The sequence below is a fragment of the Anas platyrhynchos genome, chromosome 4 (assembly GCF_047663525.1).
Source record: "Anas platyrhynchos isolate ZD024472 breed Pekin duck chromosome 4, IASCAAS_PekinDuck_T2T, whole genome shotgun sequence".
Classification (NCBI taxonomy): Eukaryota; Metazoa; Chordata; class Aves; order Anseriformes; family Anatidae; genus Anas; species Anas platyrhynchos.
This window is the reverse complement of record NC_092590.1, coordinates 47,478,244-47,503,501: the sequence shown is the minus strand read 5'-3', so window position 1 is coordinate 47,503,501 and position 25,258 is coordinate 47,478,244. Positions and strand designations below refer to the sequence as shown.

General features: G+C 37.6%; 1 protein-coding gene and 1 long non-coding RNA gene across 8 annotated transcripts in view; one reads left to right on the top strand and one right to left on the bottom strand.

The window, feature by feature from the left end:
* The window catches only part of LOC140002474 (uncharacterized), a 107,532-nt gene that overhangs the window by 5,898 nt on the left and 76,376 nt on the right, over positions 1 to 25,258 (top strand). For 2 of the 3 annotated variants that reach the window (XR_011809153.1, XR_011809154.1), the window contains exon 2: positions 12,844 to 12,960. This is a non-coding gene — a long non-coding RNA (uncharacterized lncRNA). Of the gene's footprint in view, positions 1 to 12,843; positions 12,961 to 19,480; positions 19,621 to 25,258 lie in introns of those variants that run through there. The other variant, XR_011809152.1, reaches the window with a different exon arrangement.
* Positions 6,603 to 25,258, bottom strand: part of PDE5A (phosphodiesterase 5A) — a 130,332-nt gene continuing 111,676 nt past the window's right edge. For all 5 annotated transcript variants that reach the window (XM_005013506.6, XM_038178861.2, XM_005013504.6 and 2 more), the window contains exons 13-21: positions 24,114 to 24,239; positions 22,626 to 22,720; positions 19,126 to 19,213; positions 17,890 to 17,990; positions 17,723 to 17,800; positions 16,201 to 16,264; positions 15,548 to 15,622; positions 14,947 to 15,030; positions 6,603 to 11,661 (exon numbers count right to left, since the gene is read on the bottom strand). In XM_005013506.6, the coding sequence (XP_005013563.3) occupies positions 11,524 to 11,661; positions 14,947 to 15,030; positions 15,548 to 15,622; positions 16,201 to 16,264; positions 17,723 to 17,800; positions 17,890 to 17,990; positions 19,126 to 19,213; positions 22,626 to 22,720; positions 24,114 to 24,239 (849 nt within the window). In that variant the 3' untranslated portion in view covers positions 6,603 to 11,523. The remainder of the gene's footprint in view (positions 11,662 to 14,946; positions 15,031 to 15,547; positions 15,623 to 16,200; positions 16,265 to 17,722; positions 17,801 to 17,889; positions 17,991 to 19,125; positions 19,214 to 22,625; positions 22,721 to 24,113; positions 24,240 to 25,258) is intronic.

The window sequence follows — 25,258 nt, the reverse complement described above, 5'->3', positions numbered from 1 at the left end:
AATGGCCAAGATGAGTGTCTGTTTTTAAATTGGATTATTTCTTCTTTTTTATTGCATTAGAGTATCCCTTGACCTTTGTAGTTATCATTGCCAATCTATATTATTTATGTAGTACATAGACGTAAACGAAAATATGATGTCAGGTTATAGTTCACCAGATTTACAGTCTCCTTTTTTATAGTCTTTGCAGAAATGTTCTTTCTGTCAGTGGTGTAGTCACTTGTCTTGAATCCAGTAAATAACTGAGGCTGTGCAGCAGTTCAATGTAGAAGAATATGTGTATATAATTTTTGTGCGTATATATAGCATACAGCATTTTTTATATGAAAAGATTGACATACTTGTTTGGATTTTTTTATTATTTTTATTGGTAGATATTTTCAAAGTAGTATATTTGGTGCTTAGCGACATGGTTTAATGATGAGATTGATAGAAGGGTGATGGTTGGACCAGGTAATCTTGAAGGTTTTTTCCAACCTTAATGATTCTATGATTCTGTAATTTAATAATGGCAACAGGTCTCTAATTTACATTGTTTCAGGCCCATATGAAATCAAACAAATAGGAAGTTACTGTTTATTTTGAACAACTTCAAGAGAACTTTTCTAATTTTTAGGTGGTCCTGCATTCTCTCCAAAAACCTGTTAATTACTTTCATTTAAGAAATGTTTAAATATGTGGAGTAGTCTTCTATGTATTTAAACAAAATTAACGTTGCTGCTTGCTCTCCTCATTTAAACGATCTTCTTAAGCTCTGAAGACAAAACTCAGAGTAGTGATGTTCCACAGATTTATGTATGCATTTCTGCATCCAACTTAGTCCAGCAGTTCTCTTGAACCTTGAAAAAGAGAGTGAGTCTTCTGGAGTGAGTCCTAAACTAGCAGGAACTTCTCTCAGATGTGCTTTTCCTGTCAGCAATCTCATGGTTTGCCTCTCCCCATTTGTGATTCTGTGGCCTCCCTCAGAAGTCAGGCTAAGCAGCCAGCTCCAAACCTTTTCACCATAGGAGCAGCAATTGGTTGGTCCTGAATTCTCTGTTAACAGCCTGTTGCTTCATTTCTTCCCCATTTTCCCTTCCTTAGCATTTCTTTTCACTGAGCATGAATCCTTAGCATCCTCTCCAGATCAGCCCCACAGCTGTGTTAGTTAAGCAAGAATCTCACAGGTGGTTGATATTTATGAGTTTTATGGAGTCTCTGCATTGGTGTGGCACTGATGGCACAAGAAGCTGTTCTTCCCCTGAGGTCTGGTGGAATATTAGTGTCAGAACAAGCAGCTGCATTTTTATGAGATTTAACTCACACTTTATGAGTTACTTAGAACTCTTAACACACTACAATCTGACTTCAGATTTTTTGCATGTAAAAGAATGATGCTATGTATACTTCAGGGTTGAGTTCTTGCAAAAGCTGTCTTTTTCCTTCTAGAATTATAACTAAGATTGTTTTTGTATATTTTTTTTTTTAAATGTTGGAATCCCTCACTATCCCTCACTATCCTTTTTTTTTTTTTTTTTTCCCCTTCATCTAGCTTTTCTTTGTGTAGATTTCAAAGCTGCATTGAAAAATCTGTTTAGTATTGCTGGTTGCATGGAAATCTTGAAAGCTAAAGGTGTGGATTCTTGTATTTGTGGCTTTCATCAGTTTGCCAGCTGTGGGATACTAGAAGAAGGCAAACTTTGAAGTTTGATCTTTAAATGAGGTGGATGGAAATCAATGGTTAACTTTTACTGCTTTGCCAATCTCATCATGCCAGCCCATGATAAACACATCAAGCTGTATTATGAAGATAATTCAGAATGAGATTCCAAAGATCAGGGTGGCAAAAATGCTTTTGCAGTGGGTTGCATTCCTCTATCCCATTTATTGTTTTGTGACTTGTCTTCAAGTTGTTCAGCCTAAAATTAGCAAGGACGGTAAACTCTGCTGTACCACAGAGTGGTACTGGCTTGGGGCCAGCGTAAAAGTAATATACTTATATAAATATTATTACATATAATGTTGTTATATATATATATATATATAAAGAAAGATATGAGTCTCTTCATACCTGTTAAAACATGATGCAGGTTAACTGATGTCTGTCAGGTAATTGGGAACTGATTTGGCAGTGTTTCTGCATGTTTTCTGTTACAGGAATCTTCTAAATGTGCAGGAATGAATAGCAAGGATAGCTGGGCATTGATGTCATTTAAGTACATCTAGATCCCTTGTCACGAAGTTTGACTGAGAGTTTAAACCACAATACTTACATTTATATGCCTATAGTAAACATAATTCTATGTCAATAAAGCCAACCTTAGGATAACTTATGGGTGGCCTAGCAATAAGGAGTTCAACGTAGCTTGACTAATGCCATCTCTTCCATAAATGATTTCCAAGTATGTATTGTAACTGGATGTTCTGCTGCAGCAGGATTAGATCGTACTTGAACTAGCTTTTGTCCTATTCCAGCTGCCCATTTGCTGAGTTTGTTTTTGTTTTGTTTTGTTTTTGTTGTTGTTGTAGGCTTTTGTTTTCTTTGTAGAATCACAGAATGGTTTGGGTTGGAAGGGACCTTAAAGATCATGTAGTCCAACCCCCCTGCCATGGGCAGAGATGCCACGCACTAGACAAGGTTGGCCAAGGCTCCATCCAGCCCGGCCTTGAACACCTCCAGGAATGGGGCATCCACAGCTTCTCTGGACAACCTGTGCTACTGCCTCACCACCCTCATAGCAAATAATTTCTTCCTTGTATCTAATCTAAACAAACCTACCCTCCTGTAGTTTAAAGCCATTCCCCATTGTCCTATCCCTACACTCCCTGACAAAGAGTCCCTCCCCATCTTTCCTATAGGCCCCCTTTAGGTACTGGAAGGCCGCTGTAAAGTTTCCCCAGAGCCTCTTCTTCTTCAGGCTGAACAACTCCAACTCTCTCAGCCTGTCTTCACAGGAGAGGTGCTCCAGTCCTTTGATCATCCTGAGGCCATGAGAGCAAAGCAGAGGCAAAGAATCACATCCCTTGCCCTGCTATCCAAACTGCTTTTGATGCAGCCCAGGATACAGTTGGTTTTCAGGGTTGCAAGTGCACCTTGCCAGTTCATGTTAATCCACCAGCACCCCCAGGTCCTTCTCCTCAGGGCTTATCTAAATCCGTTCTCGGCCCAGCCTGTATTTGTGCTTGGGATTGCCCCATCCCAGCTGCTGGGCCTTGCCCTTGGCGTTGAACCTCATGAGGGTTGCACAGGCCCACCTGCCAGGCCTGCCCAGGTCCCTCTGGATGGCAACCCTGCCCTCCTGCATGTCAGCCACAGCACTCAGCTTGGTGTCATTGGCAAACTTGCTGAGGGTACACTCGATCCTACTGTCTGCATCACCAACAAAGATACTAAACAGGGCTGGTCCCAACCGTTTCAAGCAGTATCTGGATACTGCTGATAGTGCAACATATTTCAACGTGAAACTTCACCATTTGAAGATTACTTAGGAATTTCCATGGTGCATAGAATGCATCTGTCTGATTATTTAGTAGTGGGCTGTGGATCTTAAAACTTACTCTCAAGCGTCTGTATATGCTCCTTTATAATATGTGTATAATGGCTCTGTTCCATGAAGTGCTGCATGTTGTTGAGAGTTGACTACTGGAGAGATCTGAAGTGCAAAGGCTACTTCACAATAAACAGGAGGTTAAAAAAAGAATCTAGAAGCAAAATGCAAGGATTTCTTAAAGAAATACTAACTCTGTTAGTCCCGTCATCTACTAGTGTACCCTAAAACGTGTCCTAGGATTACCAAGAACAGTAGAATCTGTCCTAGTCATAATGAAGAGGAAGTGACATTGAACTATTGCCAACATAAATAACAGCGTGCTTCTCCAGTAAACGTTACACAAATCTCTGAGTATTAGTGCCATTTGTCACTTGTCACATACAGACTGATGTCAGTAGACCTGTAGGGCTTTGAGTCAGGCTTGATTTAAACATGTATCTTAGTACTCTTATCCTGTGTTTTCTGGGTAGATGCTTTGTAGCAGTCAAATCTGGGGAAGTAGTTAATGAACTAACAGTGTACAGTGTTGAGTTTGCACCTATCTTTTCAGTTTCTCCAAAATTTGAACTGGCCTTTTGGTTCATTTCAACATAGCTGTTTGCTGATTGTACACTTTTTCTCTTGACTATGATACAGCTCCAAACTCCACAAAAGATTATTGTGATTATCTGGATTAGTGACTTGAATCTAATCTCAATCTGTAAAATAACGATTTTTTCTGAGCTCAGCATAATAGCAAGGGAGCACCCTACACAGCTCAGGTAATTAAGCATTTGCATAATGAAAAGGAAAGATGACTTCAACACAAACATTCTTTTCTTCATGTCTTATGTAAAAGCAGAAGTGGGACCCAGATCTTAATTCTGTCCAGCTAAGAAATAGATTTTGTGTGACCTTGATCAAATTAACCTCTCTACTTATCTGTGAACTGAACTTCCCTTACATTTAAAAAGCCATTTATGTCATAATATGCCAGTGACTTGATCAACTACTATTACTACAAAAAAAAAAAAAAAGGCTCAAAAAAGTAATAAATAATGCTTGTAAGTGAACTAATCACGTGTAACTTAGTGGAATGATTTAACTGCGCGTTTTACTCCCAGTGTTTGTTAAAGATCTTTGATGATGTTAAAGAAAAGAAAGCTATGTAAAGTACAGAGCTATTTATCAGCCATTATGAACTGTTGGGAGGGCAACAGCAGGCTGAATTGCTTAGCCTCATATTTCATCTGGAAAGAGGATTTTATTTTTGACAGTACAAATTCAGAACAGAAAATAATACAGCTGTTTGAAGAACAGTTTAATCTCTCAGGAAATGTAAAAATAAATTTCTGTGTTAAGTAAAATAGAGTTTTGGAAAAACTGCAGGAAGTACACGCAACCAAATATTAGAAGAAAAAATTTGAATTGAGTATACTGAAGTGAAAAATTACTGTGTTTGTAACTTGTGGTATTTTTCAACTTAACTTTAAGTTCTAAAGTTATGGCTCCATAAGTGCTGAAAAATGCTACTCTCCTCTGAAGGGCTGAAAAACTTACTGGCTGCTAGATGCCATAAATTTAGATCCTGAAGCTTACTACTGCAGCAAACTCATCATTTAAATTACTCTGTATAGATCTTAAATAGTGATCCTTCACTGGTGCACATCAGCAACAGCTGTCACCACTGTTACTAAAAAAAGGTGGAAGAAGGGGCTATCATCTTTTCCCGTTGTTTAAAAACGGTCATCACTGTGCAAGATGTGAAAGACTGAGCCTAATATTCTTTTTCACCTCTTCACCAAAATACCCTAGTTCAAGGTGATATTCTTTTCTGGGTTGGGTAAGGAACGTGTTGCAGTATTCCTGCAGAAAACTGTGCCATTTCTCCAAAATGAATTCAAACATTCAGCAGGCCAGTGAACACCAAGCAGGAGCATGCTTAGGTTGGTGACTGGGGTGGAAAGATTGGATTCCCAGCAGCAACTGGTTACCTGATATATGTAGATATACACAGGCAGTTGTTCAGTTGCACTCACAAATTGCAGTTGGTTTGTGCAAACAGTGCTTGGGTTTTGTACTGAACTAAATCTGGCCCTTCATAACTTTTTGAATGAGCCTGTTGTTTGTCAGGGATGTACATACTTGTTGGTTTTGCCTAGAGCTAAAAAAAAAAAAAAAAAAAAAAAGTCACGCCAGAAGTGTTGCTGTGGAGAACCTAATAGCCAAAGAACAGTGCCAAGCAGCCCATCAGTCTAGATTTACTTCTAGGATCAGCAGTTTGCACATGATGCAGCTTTTGGTGTAAAGAATAGAATTTTCACAGTTTTGTTGGAAGTCACTGGGTTGACTATTTCAGTCTCTCTTATATGCTATCTAGGACTTGATAGCCAGGGACAGATGTTGAAGATGGATCTGTGTAACACTTTTATTTGCCTACTACCAACCTGGTTTCTGACAGCTCCTAGCAATTGTAGCTGCACTGCTCTCTAGTGGTTAGTAGCAGCAAATTATTTTTTGCTGTTAAAAGAAACCCTACTGTCTCATGTCAGTAGTGCTCATGTTAGAGGTATCTTGATATTAACAGTAAAGTTTTTGTCAGAATTTCTGGGTGCTAGAAAAGTTATTAAAAATGCAGTAAAATATGTATTTGCAGAAGTGATGTCTTGACTCAGGCAACAGTGAGGTGTTGAAAATTTAACCTCAATAATGCTAGCTAACAAAGAGTAAAAATTATTTGACATTGTCCTTTTTATTTTAAAAAGCATGAAAACAGTACAAAGAGAAGAATGAGGAAGTAACTAAGCAGCAGTTTGACCATCAAAAATAATGTGACTCTCATATTCGCTATCAGCTGTACAATTAAGAAGGACTAATGGTTCTCTTAAGTAATGTAACTAGTTTTACTAAATAGTCATAGGACAGAAGCAAGCGAGAACACATAACATTCAGAAGACTTTAATACTACTTAAAGGCAGAACATTATATACAGAGTAACCCAGTTAACCTAGTACAAAAATACTGTGCCCAGAAACTATATATTTGTTCAAATATTTTTAAGATAAAAGAATACAAGTGGACAAACTCAGTGGCTAGTGACTGTGATTAAGATTTTTATTAATCAATAATAGAAATGTATATTAAAACTATTTACAGTGCATTTCACACTACATTCTTCAAGAGACACATGCATGTGTCTGCCACGTGAATATACAGAGGGCTCAAATTCTAACTTCGATTACATCTGTAAGGTACCTTGGGCATCAGCAGCAATAGCTGAATGCAGTAAAGAGCAGGTGAGGCAGGTGTTACCAAGAGTAAGAGTTTGGTCCCTCTTTATGGGTGGAAAAGGTGGATTTGACCCATTCCTTCACTTTCTATCCAGTCTCCCACTGAGCTCAAGCCAACACCCTCTGAGGTAAACTGAAATTACATAATTGACTTTAAATGGACACTTGAGCATACGTTAGACCTTGGCATGACAAGCTCATGCTGTGAAAGTTAGTGGAAACTAGCTATTACATAGCATTGTCACATAAATATACATTTACAAACAGTGGTACTTAGATACGAGTTTCTCTATGGAAACAGGCTTTATGTGGAAAATAAACTTTCCTATGCGATTTCCATTCATCTAGCAATGACAAAGATAAAGGATCTTGAAGTCACAATTTGCTATATTTAGCAAGTGTCACCACCAATTACCAGGCCACACTCTGTGATGTTTCTTCTTCCTGTGAAAGTCCAACCCAAAAAGTCCAGCCCTCGTTATTTCTCATACTCAGGCCAAAGTCAGATTTTTATTCAAGCTCCAATGTTCAAGCTTATCTTTCAAATTAGTGCAAGTCCCCGAAGAAACAGAGCAGGGGAGTGTGAAATAAAGCTGAAACCTTGTGGAATGTAAAGTGCATGTGATTTGATGTGAAGATCGACCTACAGCATTGCAGAGACAAGACTGTTAACTAAAGCTAATGCAAAAATTTACCTGAAAGCTTAGGTCTCTGTAAAACCTTTAAAAGTGTAAGAATTAACTATGAATGAGGCACTTTTTTCATCAACACTCTCTGCTATTTTCTCATGCTTAACTGTGAGGGGCACCAACCAGTTCACTCAGGGAACATCCCCTAATTTTAAGGGGTAGATCTGACTTGTCATAATCTTTCTGTGTAATAAGTTGCACAGTCAGTTACTCAGTAATTCTGAAAAATCTTACACAAGAATAAGACTGCTCCAAAACTGGTAGTTCATGCCACTACCAGATAAAATGCATTGGGTTGGAGTTCAAAAACTTAGCTTTACATGCACTGAGTTGGCAGAAAGTGATGCACAAAATCAGGCTTCAGCCCTCTCTTCTAAAGAGAGATCAGCTGGTTATCAATGCAAGAGATTACTCACTTTTATCATTAGCCCACTTGCATTTGCATTCTGGCACGGATCTGAGTGATTTACTCTTGAATTTAAACTGATACTGCTTGAAAAAAAATTAATTCCATCTCCAAAATCAAAATTACATTTTTTCTTTTTTTCTCCACTCTTTGTGGGTAATAGGAAACATATATATTCCACAGCTAATACTGGATGTGTGGCTAACCTGCTGGAAAGAGAAGTACTACCTACAGCTTAAGAGCCTCATTGTTATTTTTAACTAGAAGATCTAGGGTTAATCAATAATTTTGTATATGTTAGTACACATGAAATTTTTTTTCAAAAGGGGGACAAAAAGAAAAGTGTATTTTAAGCATTAACCTGTACTGTGGTGTGACTTCAGAAGAATATATTTGCATATCTGAGAACAAGTAGGATCATAACCTGTCTTAATTGAGACAAGGATTAAAAATTAGTGGGACAAATTCTGTAACCGAAGACTTAAATAACAAAGTTCACAACAGCTTTAGCAGACATAAGACTGAACTGACAAAGTGCTAAACTCCATTTCTGCTTGTATCTTCCGCTTGATTTCTTTAGCTAAACAACCTAAGTTAAGGCAGAGTGTGGTTGAAAGACGACTAAAATAATCAGATACACAATTCATGATGGAATTTATGATAGTGGCATGGCTGGATTTGAATTCTGAAGGCAATGAAATTCAGTCAAAAAACAGCCTGGCTTTTTTTTTTTTTTTCATACTGTCACCTATCTACATTATGAAATAAAATAAAACTTCCTGCAAACAGTCCACACAAAGCTATGAGACGAAACCAGCACCCTTTGACTTTGCCTTCAGGCAGAGTGAAACACTACAGAAGCGATTTGATTGTTCTCTGAATTTTCACAAAGTACAGCAAACTATGCTTTTAAGATTCTAAAACCAGTAGTTAAAGTGTTTCTTTTTGTAGAAATATATACAGATACAGGTATATTGTGATATTTAAATGTTTTATTTACTAGGAACTATATTTCTATGAATGTTCCAATCTTTGTAGTGGAAGAGATTCTGTGGGATAAATGTGTACAAATATGTAATTAAATATATGCACATACTGTATAACTTTGTTCGTTCTAAGTGAACCTTTGAAAAATGCAGCTTGTGCATTTTTTTCAAGTCAAAGGTAAGAATCCAGCATTCTTTTGTAATAGTTACAAGCTTATATCATAATAAAGCTTTGTTGAACACACAATATAGCAAAGAAATATAATACTGGAACCTTAATGTAAATGATACATCACTACACTGTAATATCACCATAGTTGATTCGCAGTGTTGTCACCATGAATTACTAGTCTCAACCATACCAGCAAGAACGCATCTTTATATACATATACTTTGTTCATATTTATATTAAATATGTATTTCCTCAGTTGACATAATAATTATAGTTCAGCATCTCAAACATTCAAGGAAAAGAATATACAAGGACTATGCAAATCCTGAAGCAAGATTCCTATGTATCAAAAAGTACCTAAAAACATTGTATTTCTTTTGAGGTGGGAGACTGAGGGGGCAGTATGCTGCAATTTTTCTGCATGTCTATGACCTATTACATACATATATTGTACTGTGTATGCATATAAATACACATATGGAACACAGAACAACAATAGCTCTGGAATTCTTAATTATTGTTGAATTCCATACTTTCTTGGAAAATCCAAAAAAAAAAAAAAAAAAGAAAACAAAAACCCCATAGGAGAAATACTTCTGTAGAAAAAAAAAAAAAGTTTTCAAATACAGCTGCAATAATATATTATTGGTAGTCATTAGAGAAATTTGAGATGGGATTTAATCAGTGACAAATAATACAGGTTGGCAGAAATGCTGCAAAATGGAAGAATACATTATTCTACATTTTTAAAAAATTGAACATATTTTGTGGAACATTTTGAAGCACTTGCTTCATTTTACGTTAGCTGCTGGTATTGCTTATTTAAATGCATAAAAAGAGGTTGTTTCTGGTGTCATTCTAACCAGCTACTAGAGGTGAGATTGATAGTCTCCTGGGAAGACAAATTTATTGCAATTTCCAACAAGAATTTTCTGGATTAGTGTGATACCAAATAACTCCTGTCCTTCAAAGTATAATACTAAGTATATGACCTTTACATTATACTTTTTTGATTTTAACTAGAGTCCTTACTACAGATAAAAAAAAATAAATAAATGAACATTTTCTGTCTCTGTGTAGCTGAAGTTATGCTTACCACTAACCAATCTTAGCTTGCTGACATTAGTCTCTTAATCCTGCTCAACCAAAGCAGTTGTACTCTCTTTGTACTACTCTTTTTAGGTTGTCTTATTTGTATATTTTCTTGAATTGGTTCCCAATGATCAGTTCAAAATAATTTTTATGATTCATCTTCATTTGAAGAAGTATCAATGACTTCTTTTCCTAGTGCAAGTTAATTCTTACTTTTTTGAACATTAATGCCTCATATACAGATGGTAAATCCCTGTAGCATTCTAGTCTGTATTTGCTTTCAGTATTCTTTTTTCATATTCCTTTAAAATATGGTGGATCATTTTTTACATTAACTAGTGCTGCTAAAAATGATTTTTAAAAGATATTAGCATAAAATTTTCTTCAAAGTGGTCATAGCCATTTCATAATAGCACTGGTCCTTGATGGTCACTGGAAGTATGCCATTCCTGCATCATTCTGATTCGGATTTCATCTCTTGCAGTCACATTCTCTTCCACTTTTCCTGCCTGTGATTTATTTTGTTGGTTATGACGATGTTAAATTCAACTTCAAAATGAAGTTAAAACCATATAGAAATGATCCTGTTTAGTTTCCATTTCTCTTTTTGCTTCCTGCAGACTTCTATGTGAATCGCTCTTCCAAGGCAACCTGTCAGTTATGTTGCATTTCATCAACAACAAGCAATTTCCATTATCCATGGATAATTATGACACTTGTACCACATAATTCCTAAATTCTCCATTGCCTAGTAATTCACAGGGTTTTAAAAAATTGATGTAAGACATTTGCTAAGACATTCTTATCACATGAAAAAGCTACTGGGTACACAAATACTGGGGCTATTTCACTGCAAAGCCCAGTTCTGTCTCCTGAAAGAAGTCAGCACAGTCTATGCTGGATTAAGCTCCCCAGAGTTAGTCCCAATCTTTCTTCACAGCCTCTGGGAAGAGAAGAGGCAAGACCACTCATTTCTTTTACAACCTTACACAGCAAAACTGGAAGAGGAAAAAAGGTGCGAAATGCAGTAGTCTTTAAGATACTGGCCACAACATGATCACTGAACAACTATATACATCTATAAAGTAATAGGCTCTCAGAGACAGTCGAGTAACTGCACTTGTACCTTCTTGTGGAATAGGGTAGCATAAACTAACTTTACAGATCTTTTTTGATCTCACTCAGATGTCATAAAAGAAATATATGATCTTTATATAACCTTTGCATATACATGGTCATGCTATATCTTGAAATGTGGAAAAATAATACAGCAGTGGCAAAACATAATCCAAATCCATACAGTGTTTAGTAAAATGCAGTACTCCCCTATTACTATGTCTTCTATGTGAACTTAAGCTTGTGGTTTTAAAATTGGCATCTCAGTTCCGTTTGGCTTGATTGCTTTCTCCATTAATCAGATTCTTCTCTTGTTGTTCAGCTAAGGATTGCCATTTCTGCCTATTTTTCCTACAGCCATCCAGCAAAGGGTAGCAGGCCTCTGATACATGCGTTAGGGCCTGAAATAAATTGTAAAACATGTAAAACAGTTTAACAACAACAAAAGTGTTCTTAAAGTTGACCATTAGAGAAACCAGAATGACTGAAATACGAGGTCTATTTATACCTGAAACTGAATTTGTATCTTGACGTTTAAGGATCAACATCCTGTTGCACTTCAAACATGAATATAGTTACCCAGCATACTGGACTGTATGACAGTGTCTGTGCAGCACATGATACACAGGTGCAGGAGGAACCATCTTAATTTTGTTGTGTTATGCACTAATGACCCGCCCAGGATTCCTAGTGAAGTACCATGGATGGACTTTGTTTGCAAGCCAGCCCTTTCTATATATGGCAAGGCTGCCATTATAAAGATGACCTTGGAATGGGAATCAGAATCAGATGCAGAGCAGTTATAGTCAATGTGACCATATTCACTGATGACATCACTACTGATTCAGAGTTGTCCCCAAAATATTTGAATTCAAGGCAATTAGCACCTGCTAGATAAATTCCATTTGGCACTTGGTGCCTCTGGGAAACAGCTGTAACTGAAGTCTATCAAGTATTTTTCATGATGTGACTGTGACGGAATAGCAGACTGAAGGAAAACTGGGTTGGTATTTAAATATAGAATTGAAAATTAAATAGAAGAATAAACATTTTTGTGTTTTTCTGATGGAAGTGATGAATACATATTCTCACATGACAGTGACACTTAGTCCTTACTTGCATGAAGGGTTCTGCTGACTTCTGGAATGAAGTCACCCTATTCAGAAGTGTGGAGTGGGAGTTTAATATTCAGACAGTGCTGGACTACAGGGTATGGGCAAGAGTGAGACCACTGATTCTAGAACTACTATGAGGACTGTTAAGTATGTAGAGAAAAGTCCCAGTTCCTTTGCTGGTCACTATATATATTTCAAAAGTCAGAATTTCACATGGGTACTCTAGTGAATTATCAACTTGTATAAATCTTCATAGTTCCTTTTGGCTTTCTAGACAGTGTCATTAGTTCCAGTAGACCTAAAAGAATTATTCTTGATTTACACCACTGTAAGAAGAATGGGGCTCTCAAATATCTCTTGAGTATTCCTGATTTATTTATCTGAACATATCTAAACAGCAACTACTAAATGCTACACTTTTTTCTATTAAAAATTGAAGAGCGAAACATGCATTTGTTTTTTTTTCAGATTCCTGAACTTAAAGGGAAGGCATGCAGATCAGTTAGCATAACTCCACTGGTTATCTGTCTAAAACAAGCCACAAAGCTTCAGTTCATTGGGATTTGAACAACTCTGAATAACATGGTAAGTCACAAGCTTGCAGTGCTGCACTGGGCACTCACTTCATCATTGTTTGTCAAATTCCTACTGACTAGATGAAAGCTAAGAAATACTTGGTGAAAATGCTGTAGTTATGATCCTGTTTATTGTTTGCCATTCTAGCATTATACTATTTGAGAGTGAAATGTGTGCTTGTTCATTTTCAAAGTAATATAGAAGTTGCTTATGTTTTACCATTTATTACTCATTGAACTAAGATCTGTGTAAGCAGCTGATATCCCCTACCTGTACTCCAGTGAAAATAAACAGTGTGTCAGCTCGCACTGTAGCCCTTTTCTTGGATTTGCCATTATTGTTACTGGTTTTGTCACTTCCTCATAGGCTCCCCATTCTCTTTAGCGCTCTCTGCCTTTGCAGATAAGTCATGCTCACTTATCTCTTCAGTTTGGACACGTGCTGGCTACTCTGAGCCTACATAAAGTCCCAGATGCTGCCAGCTTGCAACGTGTCATTCCTGTTCAGGACAGACTTTGAGACAGGATGAAAAATAGGAGTGATAAGCAGAAAGCTGTAAGAGGCAACATGTACATGCTTATAGCCCCTCCTGTATGCATGGCATCTCGTTCTTTCTTCCCCAGTTAAAGAGAAAGGAGAAGACTCCTAACATTTGTAGGTGCTCTTGGCTGCCAACCAGGAATTAGATTGTCTTCAGTGCAGCATAACAAAGCTGCAGTTACAAAGCAGGGACTAAGTCACTAGTAATTGCTCACACACCTCATTTCCTTGCAGGAACTGTACAAGACCTAGGTACAATTTGTACTAATATTATTTGGTAACTGTTGATGTGTGATGCAGTGCATACTTCAGAGTAAATAACTGAATGTTTTCTGATCTTTTCATAAATGGGAAAATAAAGTTCTTCCCAGCAAATAAAGCACAGTTATACAGTCTCTGGAGCTGTGGACATTTCAGACTTGTTCAGATACCCTGTTCAAAGAATTTTCTATCTGTATAGCGTGTACCTTTGCTCAGCTACTTAGTCTTCTTTCAGCAGCTTAACTACTACTGGAGAAAGCTTTCTGAGGCTTCCCAGCAAAGGCTGCCTTATTTTCCTGACAACATTTTTACAACACAGAAACATGCAGGGGGCAGCAGCTAGTAGTTCCCTCCTTCCTCTACCTTTGTGTTCTTCCAACTGGTGGATATGGATTCTTTTTAGAAAGATTTACTTTGTAAAAAGGAAAAAGCTGAATAATCACCTTTGTCCTCCCATTGGAAGGTTAGACTATTTATTCTTCACCTTTCTTTTCTTTTACCTCATTGCCTGTAAAACACTTGCTATAGTCTCAGTGGACAAGCTTTCACTCTAGTGCTTTACTGGTTTAAAAAAGTTAGGAATTATGATTTGTTTCATATTTTATCTGACCAAGTATTTACTTATGCAGTTTGTGACCAGGATGAAAAACACTTTAATGAATACTCTCATGCACTGCTTTTGTGTGTGATGAGAGAGAAAAAAATGGATGGGAAATTTTGAACTCAGGTGAATTTCTTATGTGTGTCATATATCACCTTTTGCATGAAAAATTCTGAATGCTATAGAACTTTTAAACAACGCTCTTTATCAGTGCAGTACATGGATACCATTCTTTCCACAGATAGCAAAGGATTAGACGTTTTTGTCTTTCCCTAATGATCACAGCAGCTCACTGGCAGAATCCAAAATATAACCCAGGGATCTAATACCAGTCGACAGAACACAGCAATTACTACTAGATTTGTACAAATTAAAACAGCATACATTAATCAGCCAAACATACCATGAATGGCAAATACTAAAATAATCATTTCTCCAACTGGATAATGCACTCAATTATATATATATAAAATCTTATTTTCTTTCTAACTTGGGTATTACAACAAATTTTGCTCTAATTTTAAATCTGAAACTATTAGAAGGTACACTGAGCAGTTCTGGTTTTAGATATTTCCAGTTCTAAGGCACCATACCTCATACAGCTGCAAACAAACAGCGTCAATGAATCCAACCTGCATGCTTGGAATTTTGTTTTTCTTCTCTCTGTTCATTAAATCCTGCAAATAAGAAGTAAATAAGCTCTATGTTTAATAAGCTCTATGTTTAAATGCATTTAAAGATGAAACAAAAACAAAGGGTCTGAAATCAAAAAGCAGCACCTTAAAAACACAGCAAGCTCAACACAGTGAGGCATCAGTACTTGTTATAATGCAGGTAATTTGACTGCATGACTAGCCTTAGAAGGTTGTCTTTGGACTGACAGAGCTAGAGGAATAGAAAAGCTTATTTGTTTAGGACAGGCTGCAAATACGTACGAATTTAGGAATGTACTTCCTAGACAATTTAATAATACTGATTTAGAAGAGATAATGCTATCTGTTCTTCTGGCTCAGAGATAATGACGTAGTGTTGGTGTCTGGGAACCACAGAAGAAAACTGACTGCTAGGAAGACAGGGAAGGAGTTGGTCCTAAATTCTGGTCACTGACAGAAGTGGTGGCTTTTAAAAAACAGGTGAAGTGCTATTTGCAGAAGCCGTTTAAAGAGAGGTGATTCTATATCATCTTCCACTTACTGTTGGTTCTATGTTGAGTTCCTTCCGCTCTTTATCGCCCTGATCAAAGAACTCGGCAGCTACAAGCTCAGCAATCTGCAAGAGATTTCACACGTTGAGAGCTATAAAAGCTTGCTTGCCTACCAATGATCAAAACTGTTTTCTGAGTTTCCTACGTCTCCTTAGGATACATCAGATTGCGATTCCCCGTAATGAGAATCTTCAACCTAACAGCCAGCCTTTAAATTTCTTTACATAGGTCTGTGCACAGAAGAAACACATGCATGTGCTGATACTTACTCTGACAAAGTAACATGGATAAAATGGCACAGAAGTGTCTTACCACTGGTAACAGCTGGAATGATCCACATAAAGGCCAGCTGATACTAAATATTGTTGTATCAGTTGACTACCTTTTACTAACACTGAAATGTTACAAAAAACAGAGATTCATGATTCACCTTCAGACTAACCTACTAATGGGCTGACATAGCTAAATGCACAGATCTTGCTGCAAAGACCTGAGAAAGTCTTCAATCCACATTTAGCACTTTGAAGGACTGCTTCCTAAGGCTCTGTGTTCCACCCTTGCCTTTGCAATACAGGTTGGATGGAGGAAGCAGAAGACGTCATGCAGAGTTTGTATTTAGGAAGCCTTAAAATTAAACATATACCCGTTGCTGAACTGGCCATGGTTTGGTTATAGCTGATAAATCACAAGCAGTCATCAGCATTGCTCTACAGAAAAAAAAAAATAAAAAATTATGAATTACTATATTATGAAATTTATGTAGACACCAAGACAAGTGATTAGTAAATAGAATATCCAATTTCAAGGAAATTCAAGTCAGAAAAACAAGTGAAATTAAAGCAAAGTTATAAAGATGTCCAAGGCTTGCTGATGTGGTAGACCCTTTCACCTGTGTGAAATGAGCACATGGAAATGGGCAAATCTGTACCAACTCATTTGGTGGATTCACATCAAATGAACTGTTTCCTTCTATTTTGCGACTGGACAGACAGCGCATTTGCTCCTGGCAGCCAAAAGGACCAGCTGTACCCTGGGATGCATCAGGCTCAGCACTGCTAGTGGGGCGAGGGAAGGGATTGTCTTGCTCTGCTCTGAGCCGGTGTGGCCTCACCTTGAGCACTGCGTGTGGTTTTGGGCACCACAAAATAAGAAGGACATAAAACTATTAGAAAGCATCCAAAGGAGGGCTACAAAGATGGTGAAGGGCCTGGACAGGAAGACGTATGAGGAGCAGTGAGGTTGCTTGGTTTGTTCAGCCCAGAGCAGGGCAGGCTGAGGGGAGGCCTCATGGTGGCCTGCAGCTCCCTCATGAGGGAAGCAGAGGGGCAGGAGCTGAGCTCTGCTCTCTTGGGACTGCAACAGGACCCAAGGAAATGGCATGGAGCTTTGACAGTCTGTTCAGGGCAGTGGGCACAGCCTGGCGGACTTCAAGATGCTTTTGGACAATGCTCTCAGACACAGGGTTTGAGTTTTAGGTGGCCCTGTGTGGAACCAGGGGTTGGACTCAATGATCCCTAAGGGTCCCTTCCAACCTGGAATAATTCTGTGATTCTATAATTTATTCCTCTCATTAACAGTGACTACTATCTTTATTGGCAGTATGAGGGTCAAGGACTGAAACAGAAAAAGACATGAATGTGACTAAATGAGACAGGTTTTTAAAGGCACTGAATTTGAAATAGGACAGTCTTCCTTTCTGAGACAGCCTAGGTAAACCTGCTTTTCCCTAGCTGTGCATTAGAAAGTGTCTTTCTATTATTAACAAATATATATATATATGTATATGTATGTATATATATATATATAATTTTTCCACTTCCGGTAAGGAATCCATTTAAAACAAACTGCCAGTCCTAAATCTTTATTTATGGGTGTCAACAATTCAATTATTAAGTATAAAGTATCCACAGCAAAAGAACATGGTACTTAGGAATCCTATAGAATAGAAATGCTTCTGTAACTCCACATGCTACTTAACAAAAGATATTATTATAGGCTGCAGGCTTGGTAATTCACACCCAAGGAGTGATCTGTGTCACCTGGACCAGTTTGTACACATCCAGAGCACATAGATCTGCTGCTTTTAATGTAGTTCACAACAACATGGCACGGAAAATTGGGCACCTAATATTAATTGTCTTTTTAATCATTTTGCATTTACTTACAAAAATAGCTCCTTCTGCATAGGATCTTCCCAATTAAATTGCTTCTTCCTTAGAAGTTCAAAAAATTCTCCTCTCCTCCTTTAAAAAAAGTTAAAAGATTTTACAGTGTGCTGACACAACACAAATATCAAGCAGCGACTACCCAGCCAAACTTGCCTCTGACTTACTTTATGTATAGTGCTAGGTCTGTGGCAAGAATGGCTTGTTTTATCATTTTCAGTGTGGCCTTGTATTCCTCAATGGAAAGGCTGCTGAGAATCTGATTTCCCTTTACAAAACAAAACAACAACAAAAAAAAAACAACAGCGTTACTGGTAAAATAGGCAACAACACACCAGTTTGCTAAAATCTGTCTTAGATACTGAATCATTCCAAGTTGCTTATTGGTATCTGCTGTCATTCTTTTATCTGCTTCCTTTTGAGGATTCCCCAATTTAAAAATAAAAATTCCAGTCTTCTTGAGTAATGGCAGAATGAAAGCTGTGCAGCACAGCGTCATAACTGACTTTTACAAAATGAAACTGCAGGCAGAGCAACAGCAAAGCCTTTGAGACCCTTTCATTCATAAAAAATAAATTTGCCATCATCTGTATCAGAGCATTTCTCTTTCCTTTTTCCCACCCTTCCCTTAAGTACAGGAATGGTAACAGGTTCCACTATCTGCCTACATACCTCACGTAAATTAAAATACTCTCCTTTCACGAAGCAACATAAATAACAAGCTAGTACGTAGAAAGACCATTGTCAAACCAAAGCACTACATAGTTGGTGACATGGCAACTTGCCTCCACATTTTTCCATATTTTCCTGTCTGAACAGGAGAGAATCACTGCAATACAAAGGATGCCAGAAGTATCACACCTGTGATACATGAACATTGGAGATATACTGCTTTGAAATGATCATGCATGATGAATAACTGGTCTTAGAATTAGTTAATAATAGAAGAAGAATGTAGCTTTATTTGCATATTTACTTAGCTTAGGTTTGGCTTCACTTTGGAATGTAAACATCAAGCAATGTTTGGTTTGGTCTCATCAGGACTGCTCTGTGTATGTGTAGGCCGGAATGTTTTTAGAAATGAAAGCAAGAACTTGGGCTTGTCCAGTGGTTCATAAGAGGTCATGAAAATGGCAAGAAAGCTTTTTGTTTCCTTTGGTCGAAGGAGGCAGGTATTCAAGGATATTAGCAAGAATTCCCTTATCAGGCAACAGTTGGAAAGGTTTGGTGGCCCTCAGAAATGGAACCGTGATCTCAAAACTGCTGCATTTGTTTTCTTTACCCAAAAAGGAATACAGATCACTTTAGGAATGTATAAGAGCGGGAATTTATCCAAAAGCTAAAAATAAAAAGTAAAATTGGGAACGGTTTCTTTTCAGCATACACAAAAACGAGGCACTCACTGGACTATTCAGGATCATCAGGCATTGATCAAAATGGTGATGCTCCATGATAGAGTGGCAATAGAGTTGAGCCAGTGGATGTTCACTTCTGAAGAGCAAAAACACCAATCAGATGGAGAAATCAAATTAAACATAATGCTCATCCAGAAATAATTTCCCTTTTAATGTCCTCTTTTTATTATCTGTTCATCCCCACCCACCAATGCTTGTTTTTAACCAGTTCCTTTCCCTCTTCTGTATGACTGGCTAACAAAATGAGTATATTTGGAAAGATGTAGGAGGAGTACAGATAAAAAGACAACAGTGTTACTTAGAGCACTGACAACTCCAGTCTTCTGCCTTCTGTTACCTGTAGAGACCAGCTGGACGCAAGGAGTGTGAATGTAAAACGAGGTCTTGTAAAGGGGTCAGAGTTCTTCCACAAAAAGGAAAAGCAACAAGAAAGGTTTCTTCACCAACAGAATGTGAGTGAGTTTCAGTTTCTGTTACATTTTGCACACCTGCCTGGCATATTTCATCAGCTATACTGAGCTTGCAACTAATAAAGCAGACCTGATCTAAAGCCCACAGATGTCAATGGGTAAGTTCCTGCTGGCCTCAATGGACTCTGGTGCAGGCCCCCAAATGTTGCACAGATAATTTCCTATTGGGCTAGCAAGTGTACCGATATTTCGTCACCATTCTCATGACAAAACTACTGCAGTATCATTACCTTCCCTTTGTCCAGGGCAAAATCCAAAAGGGAAATAAGACGTCAGTTGTACTACAGGCAGTGGAAAAACAGCATAAAACCAAGTGCATGGATACAGAATTTAAAGTTTAGTCTAGAAAAAAAATAATTACTGTTTGAGTAGCTTTAGACAAAATACATCAAATTCCTCCTCTGAGGATTTCTAATTTCCCCCATTCCTTGTTGCATAACTTTCTTAGCTTTTGCTACTCTGTCTTCATTTTCAAACCCTGTTCCCACATTGGTTACCTCATATCTTTAACTAAAACAAGATTCTGTTGGAAGTCTGTTTTGCTGCTTATCCTGAAAATATCACTCTAATTATAATCTGACCTACAAATGTTTAATCATGTGAGAAATTCTGTTTTAGTGTACAGTTCCGTAAGACTTTTGGTATGGTTAAAGATCATTCACATGATTAAGTGGTTGCAGGATCGAGTCCCTATGTAAAGTACATGCACACAGAAACTCAAAAGCCATGAGAGGAGCCTCCAGGGATTTCAGAAGCACAGAAATGTGGAGAGAAAGATGGAAAGACAAACAAAAACGCACAAAGGGAGATTAAAGGATGCAAGTCCCTGGGGATTATGGGCTGGCTGCCCAGCACATCCTCTGAGACCACTGCAAGAGGAAAATATACAGCAAATATGCTTGCGTGTTTCTGTTAGAAAACAAATTGTAGGACAGTGCCAATGCACACTGAGTGAAATTCCCATTGAGTTAAATGGGATGCATGCTATGTCCCTGAAGTTCATCTTGATCGAAGAGAGAAATATGTGAGAAAAATCTTACGTTATCTTCCCAAGTAGTGGACCAAACTAGAGCTTGCTCAGTACTTACAGACCCTGATTGTCTGGGAAGACACAAGTGCTGGAAATAAACTCAAGCTCCTAGTTCTGTACTACATAGCATTTCTGTTAAACCACCAAGCCAGGGCAAAGGACACCACTGCTTTCAGAACACAGTGGTTTGGTTATGCAGTTTTCATACTCTGTGCTTGCCTACTTTACATGTGGGTTTGAAAAAAAAAAAAAGAAAAAAGAAAACAAAAACCTCTGCATATCTACAAAAGGCCTTTAAACAGTTCATTTCCTGTAATTTCTGCTACCAGGACCATTTTAATTTTTGAAACAGTTGCTTAAGTAAAAAGAAAAAAAAAATCATATGCCAAGTCCCCACTTGCTCTGCTTCCAAGAAGAAACAAAAGGGATCCTTTTCTAGAAAAAAATTGCTTTTCATTTAATTTAAATGTGGAATTTAAAAACAAAATTCATGGAACTGTTTTGTTGAAAAAGAATTCAGCTGTGATCATTTCTGCTTTACAGCATGTATGAATGTTAGATTTTGCTGTCTATGACACTTTCCCAGGACATTTTTGAGAGGAGATGACGCATCTCCAGATGTCTTCCAGGAAATTTATTTTTAAATAAATAAAGCAAAAAATAGCTAACCAGTTCTAATCACTGCAAGGCTACAAGTTGCTGCTGGATTCCCCTATTTTCCCCATTAGGGAACTACAAAAAGGTTACTCTTTCAATTTTGTGGCCTATTTTTTTTTTTTCAAAATTTTTTTTTTTTGTTTTACACATTGGTCTTCGTGTTATTTTTGACATGTATCTGAACGGCAGGAGCTTTCCTTCAGCTTACTTATTTTCTGCCTTTCAGTATTCTCTGCCTGAAACAAACTTTTCTTCCCCTAATATCTTACTTTACACACAGCAAGAACAGCTGACCACTTCTGCCAAAGGTAGCTTCAAAACCACTCCCCAGCTCTGCCAGAAAAAGACACAAGTATACATTTCTGGGTATCTTTTCCCCATCTCTGGTCAGATCAGGACACATCGCTGTATCACAGGAATACCATTATATCATGTTTTAAGTCAAGCTATTTATTCAATCAAAGAATCATGTAGTGTTATTTGAAGTGAATACTAAAGTCACTGAAAAACACATTTTTGTGTTTTTCTGTGTGTTTTTCTTTGTGTTTTTACAGTGCTGATCTGAAACTATTAATAAATTATTAAAAAAAATAAAATACAGAAAAAATTTCAGAAGAGTTCAGATGATTTTATTTTGCTAACTTCAATCTACAATATTTTGTTTAGTAAAGACTCTTTGTTTCAAGGCATTAAAACACATCTTGCCTTTTTGCTTTGTAAAGGCTTTTCTGTAATTTCAGACTTGATCAAAAGTTAGAGTACAGATAACCCAAAATAATGCCAACCAATCATAAATTTGTAACGTGGTTTTAAATATGTGTCCTATCCAAATCAACTCTGAATTCTGGAAAACCATGGCTAAATCATGGGTGAAATGATCTGAGTTCCAAATGGTGCGGTGACTGCTCTGTGTCATCAGGATGGCTGCACAGCTCAGCTCTGGGCTGGCCCAGGCTAGATGGGGAACAGCTGGCTGGGCAGCAAGCAATCTGAAAAACTACACGTTTTTGTCATGCTGTCGCTTAGAAGCTGGGACCTTTTGCTATCTCTGTGTGGGAACGAGGGGGATGGGACATCTGGAACAGCAGCAGGAAGATGCTGCCCCTGCACAGTCTCTGAAGAGTTCAGGTCATCTGCCATCGCAGTTAGCTAGCTCAGCGAGGTTATGTGTCTTTGGCCTTGAATGTTTCAGGCTGTTCTTGCACTTACTCCTATGTAAAGACCTTCCTTTGCACAGTCTCACGTTGTCAAATCAATTAGAGCGTACTTAGTTTAGTTCTGTGATTTTATGTATTCGATTGTTTTTATTTAACTTTGTTCAGGCTACTTACCTTTGTATGTAAGAGTTGTTCACCCCTCTGTGATCCAAATCATGGCTTAGAGCTGCTATCAGTAAAGCCAGTGTTTCTAAGTCAGTCAGTTTGCTCTATATGCAAAGAGAGATACAGGAAGTGAGTTAGCTTTGCGACAGGGATTTATTTTGCACAATGTGCTTTATATCTGCCATCGTGTCTTCACCCACATAGGTGATACAGCTCTAGCCAAAAGAGACCACAGATATAAAACTATGTGCCAACAGTAAGGTTTTTTTTTTTTTTAGTTCTGGCTCCATTACTTTTAGCTCAGCTCCTACATAATCTCAAAGAAGTTAGGCTACATTCCCTAAATCAGTAGAAAAAATATGAATGTCCCAAATGTCCTTGGAATAATCAAAAGGGAAAAATGGCATGCTCTACATTGATCACTGGGCAAATAAATTAACAGAAGTTCAAAACCCATGGAAAACAAAATTAAGCAATATCAGATTCAATACTAAGAGCTTATTCTGGAGCTTCAGCAAGGATTAGTGGAGAGGTTACAGTTTCTCTTTCATGAGTATTTCATACCATGAATGTTGTTTAATAGAAATGAATAGAAAATTTACTTAAATGTGAGAAACAGAGGTTGGACAAAACTACAATATTCATGCAGCATTTTTTTAATGGGACGAGAATAGCAGGCGCAACAGTCAGGACAGGAATTTGAAGAACAGCTAATGACAGCACAGCCACTGGGGGGCTGTGCCCTGTGTACAACCAAAAATCCAGGTTTTCTTCAAGCAGTTACAACTTCCGTGGATTGTGTCTGTGTTCTAGATAATGCAGCCTGTCCTTAGTCTAGTCAGATCAGTTTGGAAATGACTGATTTTATGTTTCTCTTAGGAAGATGTGTGTCCTATCGCTTGTTTTTCCTCTCAGATGAAAGGAAATTGAGAGACTAATGTTCAATGCAATTTCTGAGCCCAGAATCTAGGACATGAAAATGAGAGTGGAGTGAATCCAATGCAGTTAGGAATACAACAATTTATGGAAATTGCAGTGGAGACTGACAGGATTCCAAAAATAGCAAGCAAGCTATCAGAAGCATCTGAGATTGCCATACTGCACACAGAGCAAATCTACCATGTCCCATTCTTTTCCAACTAGAAGGAATATGAATGTATTTGCCTTTGTCTCTTCATAAACCAACTAGTAACAATGGTCCGTAATCCAACTGAGAAACACGTTGATTCAAAATGAACAGGAAAATTTTGTTTTCTTGAAGAAAAATAAAAAGTAAAACTGAAAACATATTTTGGAAAAGTCTCGAATGCAAGTTTTCCTTATTTTTGGGATCATCTGGCTCTTCAGTATTTGTAACACAGAATGATTAGACTGAAAACTCTGATCTCATTAGCGATCCGGTAGAAGGATGAACATCTTAACAACATGACAACTGGAACTCTGCATCATTACAGAAGTTAGCCAGAAGGTTCTTAAACTACAAACAGCAAAACATACCTGAATTTTACCAGACTTTAAAGCTGCAAACATGCACTGTGCTGTATTAAAGGCATGTCTCCAATTGTGATAAGCAACATTTTTCCGATAATTTTTCTTCACACTTAAAATCCATCTGCAGAGAACCTTTAAGAAACAGCACCACATAGTTAACTGTAAATATATTTAAAAAATATTCTTTTTAGGACAACAAATCATCCTCAAGATACTTTTGCAAACTCTCATACAGAAAAATTTCTTTTGCCTCAATTAAATTCAAATATAACGACATACTTGTATGTCGTTCTTGTCAATCTAGATAAAAATGTGCTTACAACCATCAGTTTAGCCTCTCCTTGAGTATGTAACACTTGTGGTTTTGTTTTTTATTACTACTGGCCAAATGTTAGTATTTGTTATGTTAGTTAATAACTGTCGTTAATTCAGAAACTCAGTTATATTGAGCTAAGTGGGAGAAAAAAATACTTGCTTGTAACAGCATATGTCATAGAGACAATTTATTTTTGAATTGCAGAACTCTCTTAAGAGTTGTTTTGACAATGAACACGTGGCTTTGCACCCATATCAGCTTGTCAAAAGACAAGCAGTTTTGGACTTTGGAAAGCAAGTATGATAGAAAGGCAGCAATTACTATATTGCTAGGTTGTATTTTCTTATGAAGGAAGCAAGTATGTCCTGTATCTTTTACACAAAGCTATTACAAGTTGTGGGTTATACTTATAAGAAAGTGAAAGGCATGAAGGCCAGATAGTAACTGGATGTGTACTAACACAGATCCCTTGGTTTAAATGCATACAGCATACTGCTAGATGTTAAATGCTGGCTGAGGACCTTGGCCTTAGATTGTTCAAGATGAGTTTTAGTGTTCCTAGTGAAAGGTGGCAGAAATGAAAATCCAGCGTCACTCATATAGATGAACAATTACGCACAGACAAAAGCAGCAGTATTCTGTGCCTTTCCACTGTTAAATAAGGAGTATTTTGCTACTGCCAGTTTTCTTTAGCTCTAGTATGGGAAGACAGAGGTGTAGCTTCAAAGATGTTAATGCTCTCTTGCATCTACCGATATACGTACCTACATGTCTATTGTCATGGTGCTATCTTGTTGGTTCAAACCCAGTAGAATTGCTCCACTCTGAATTAGAA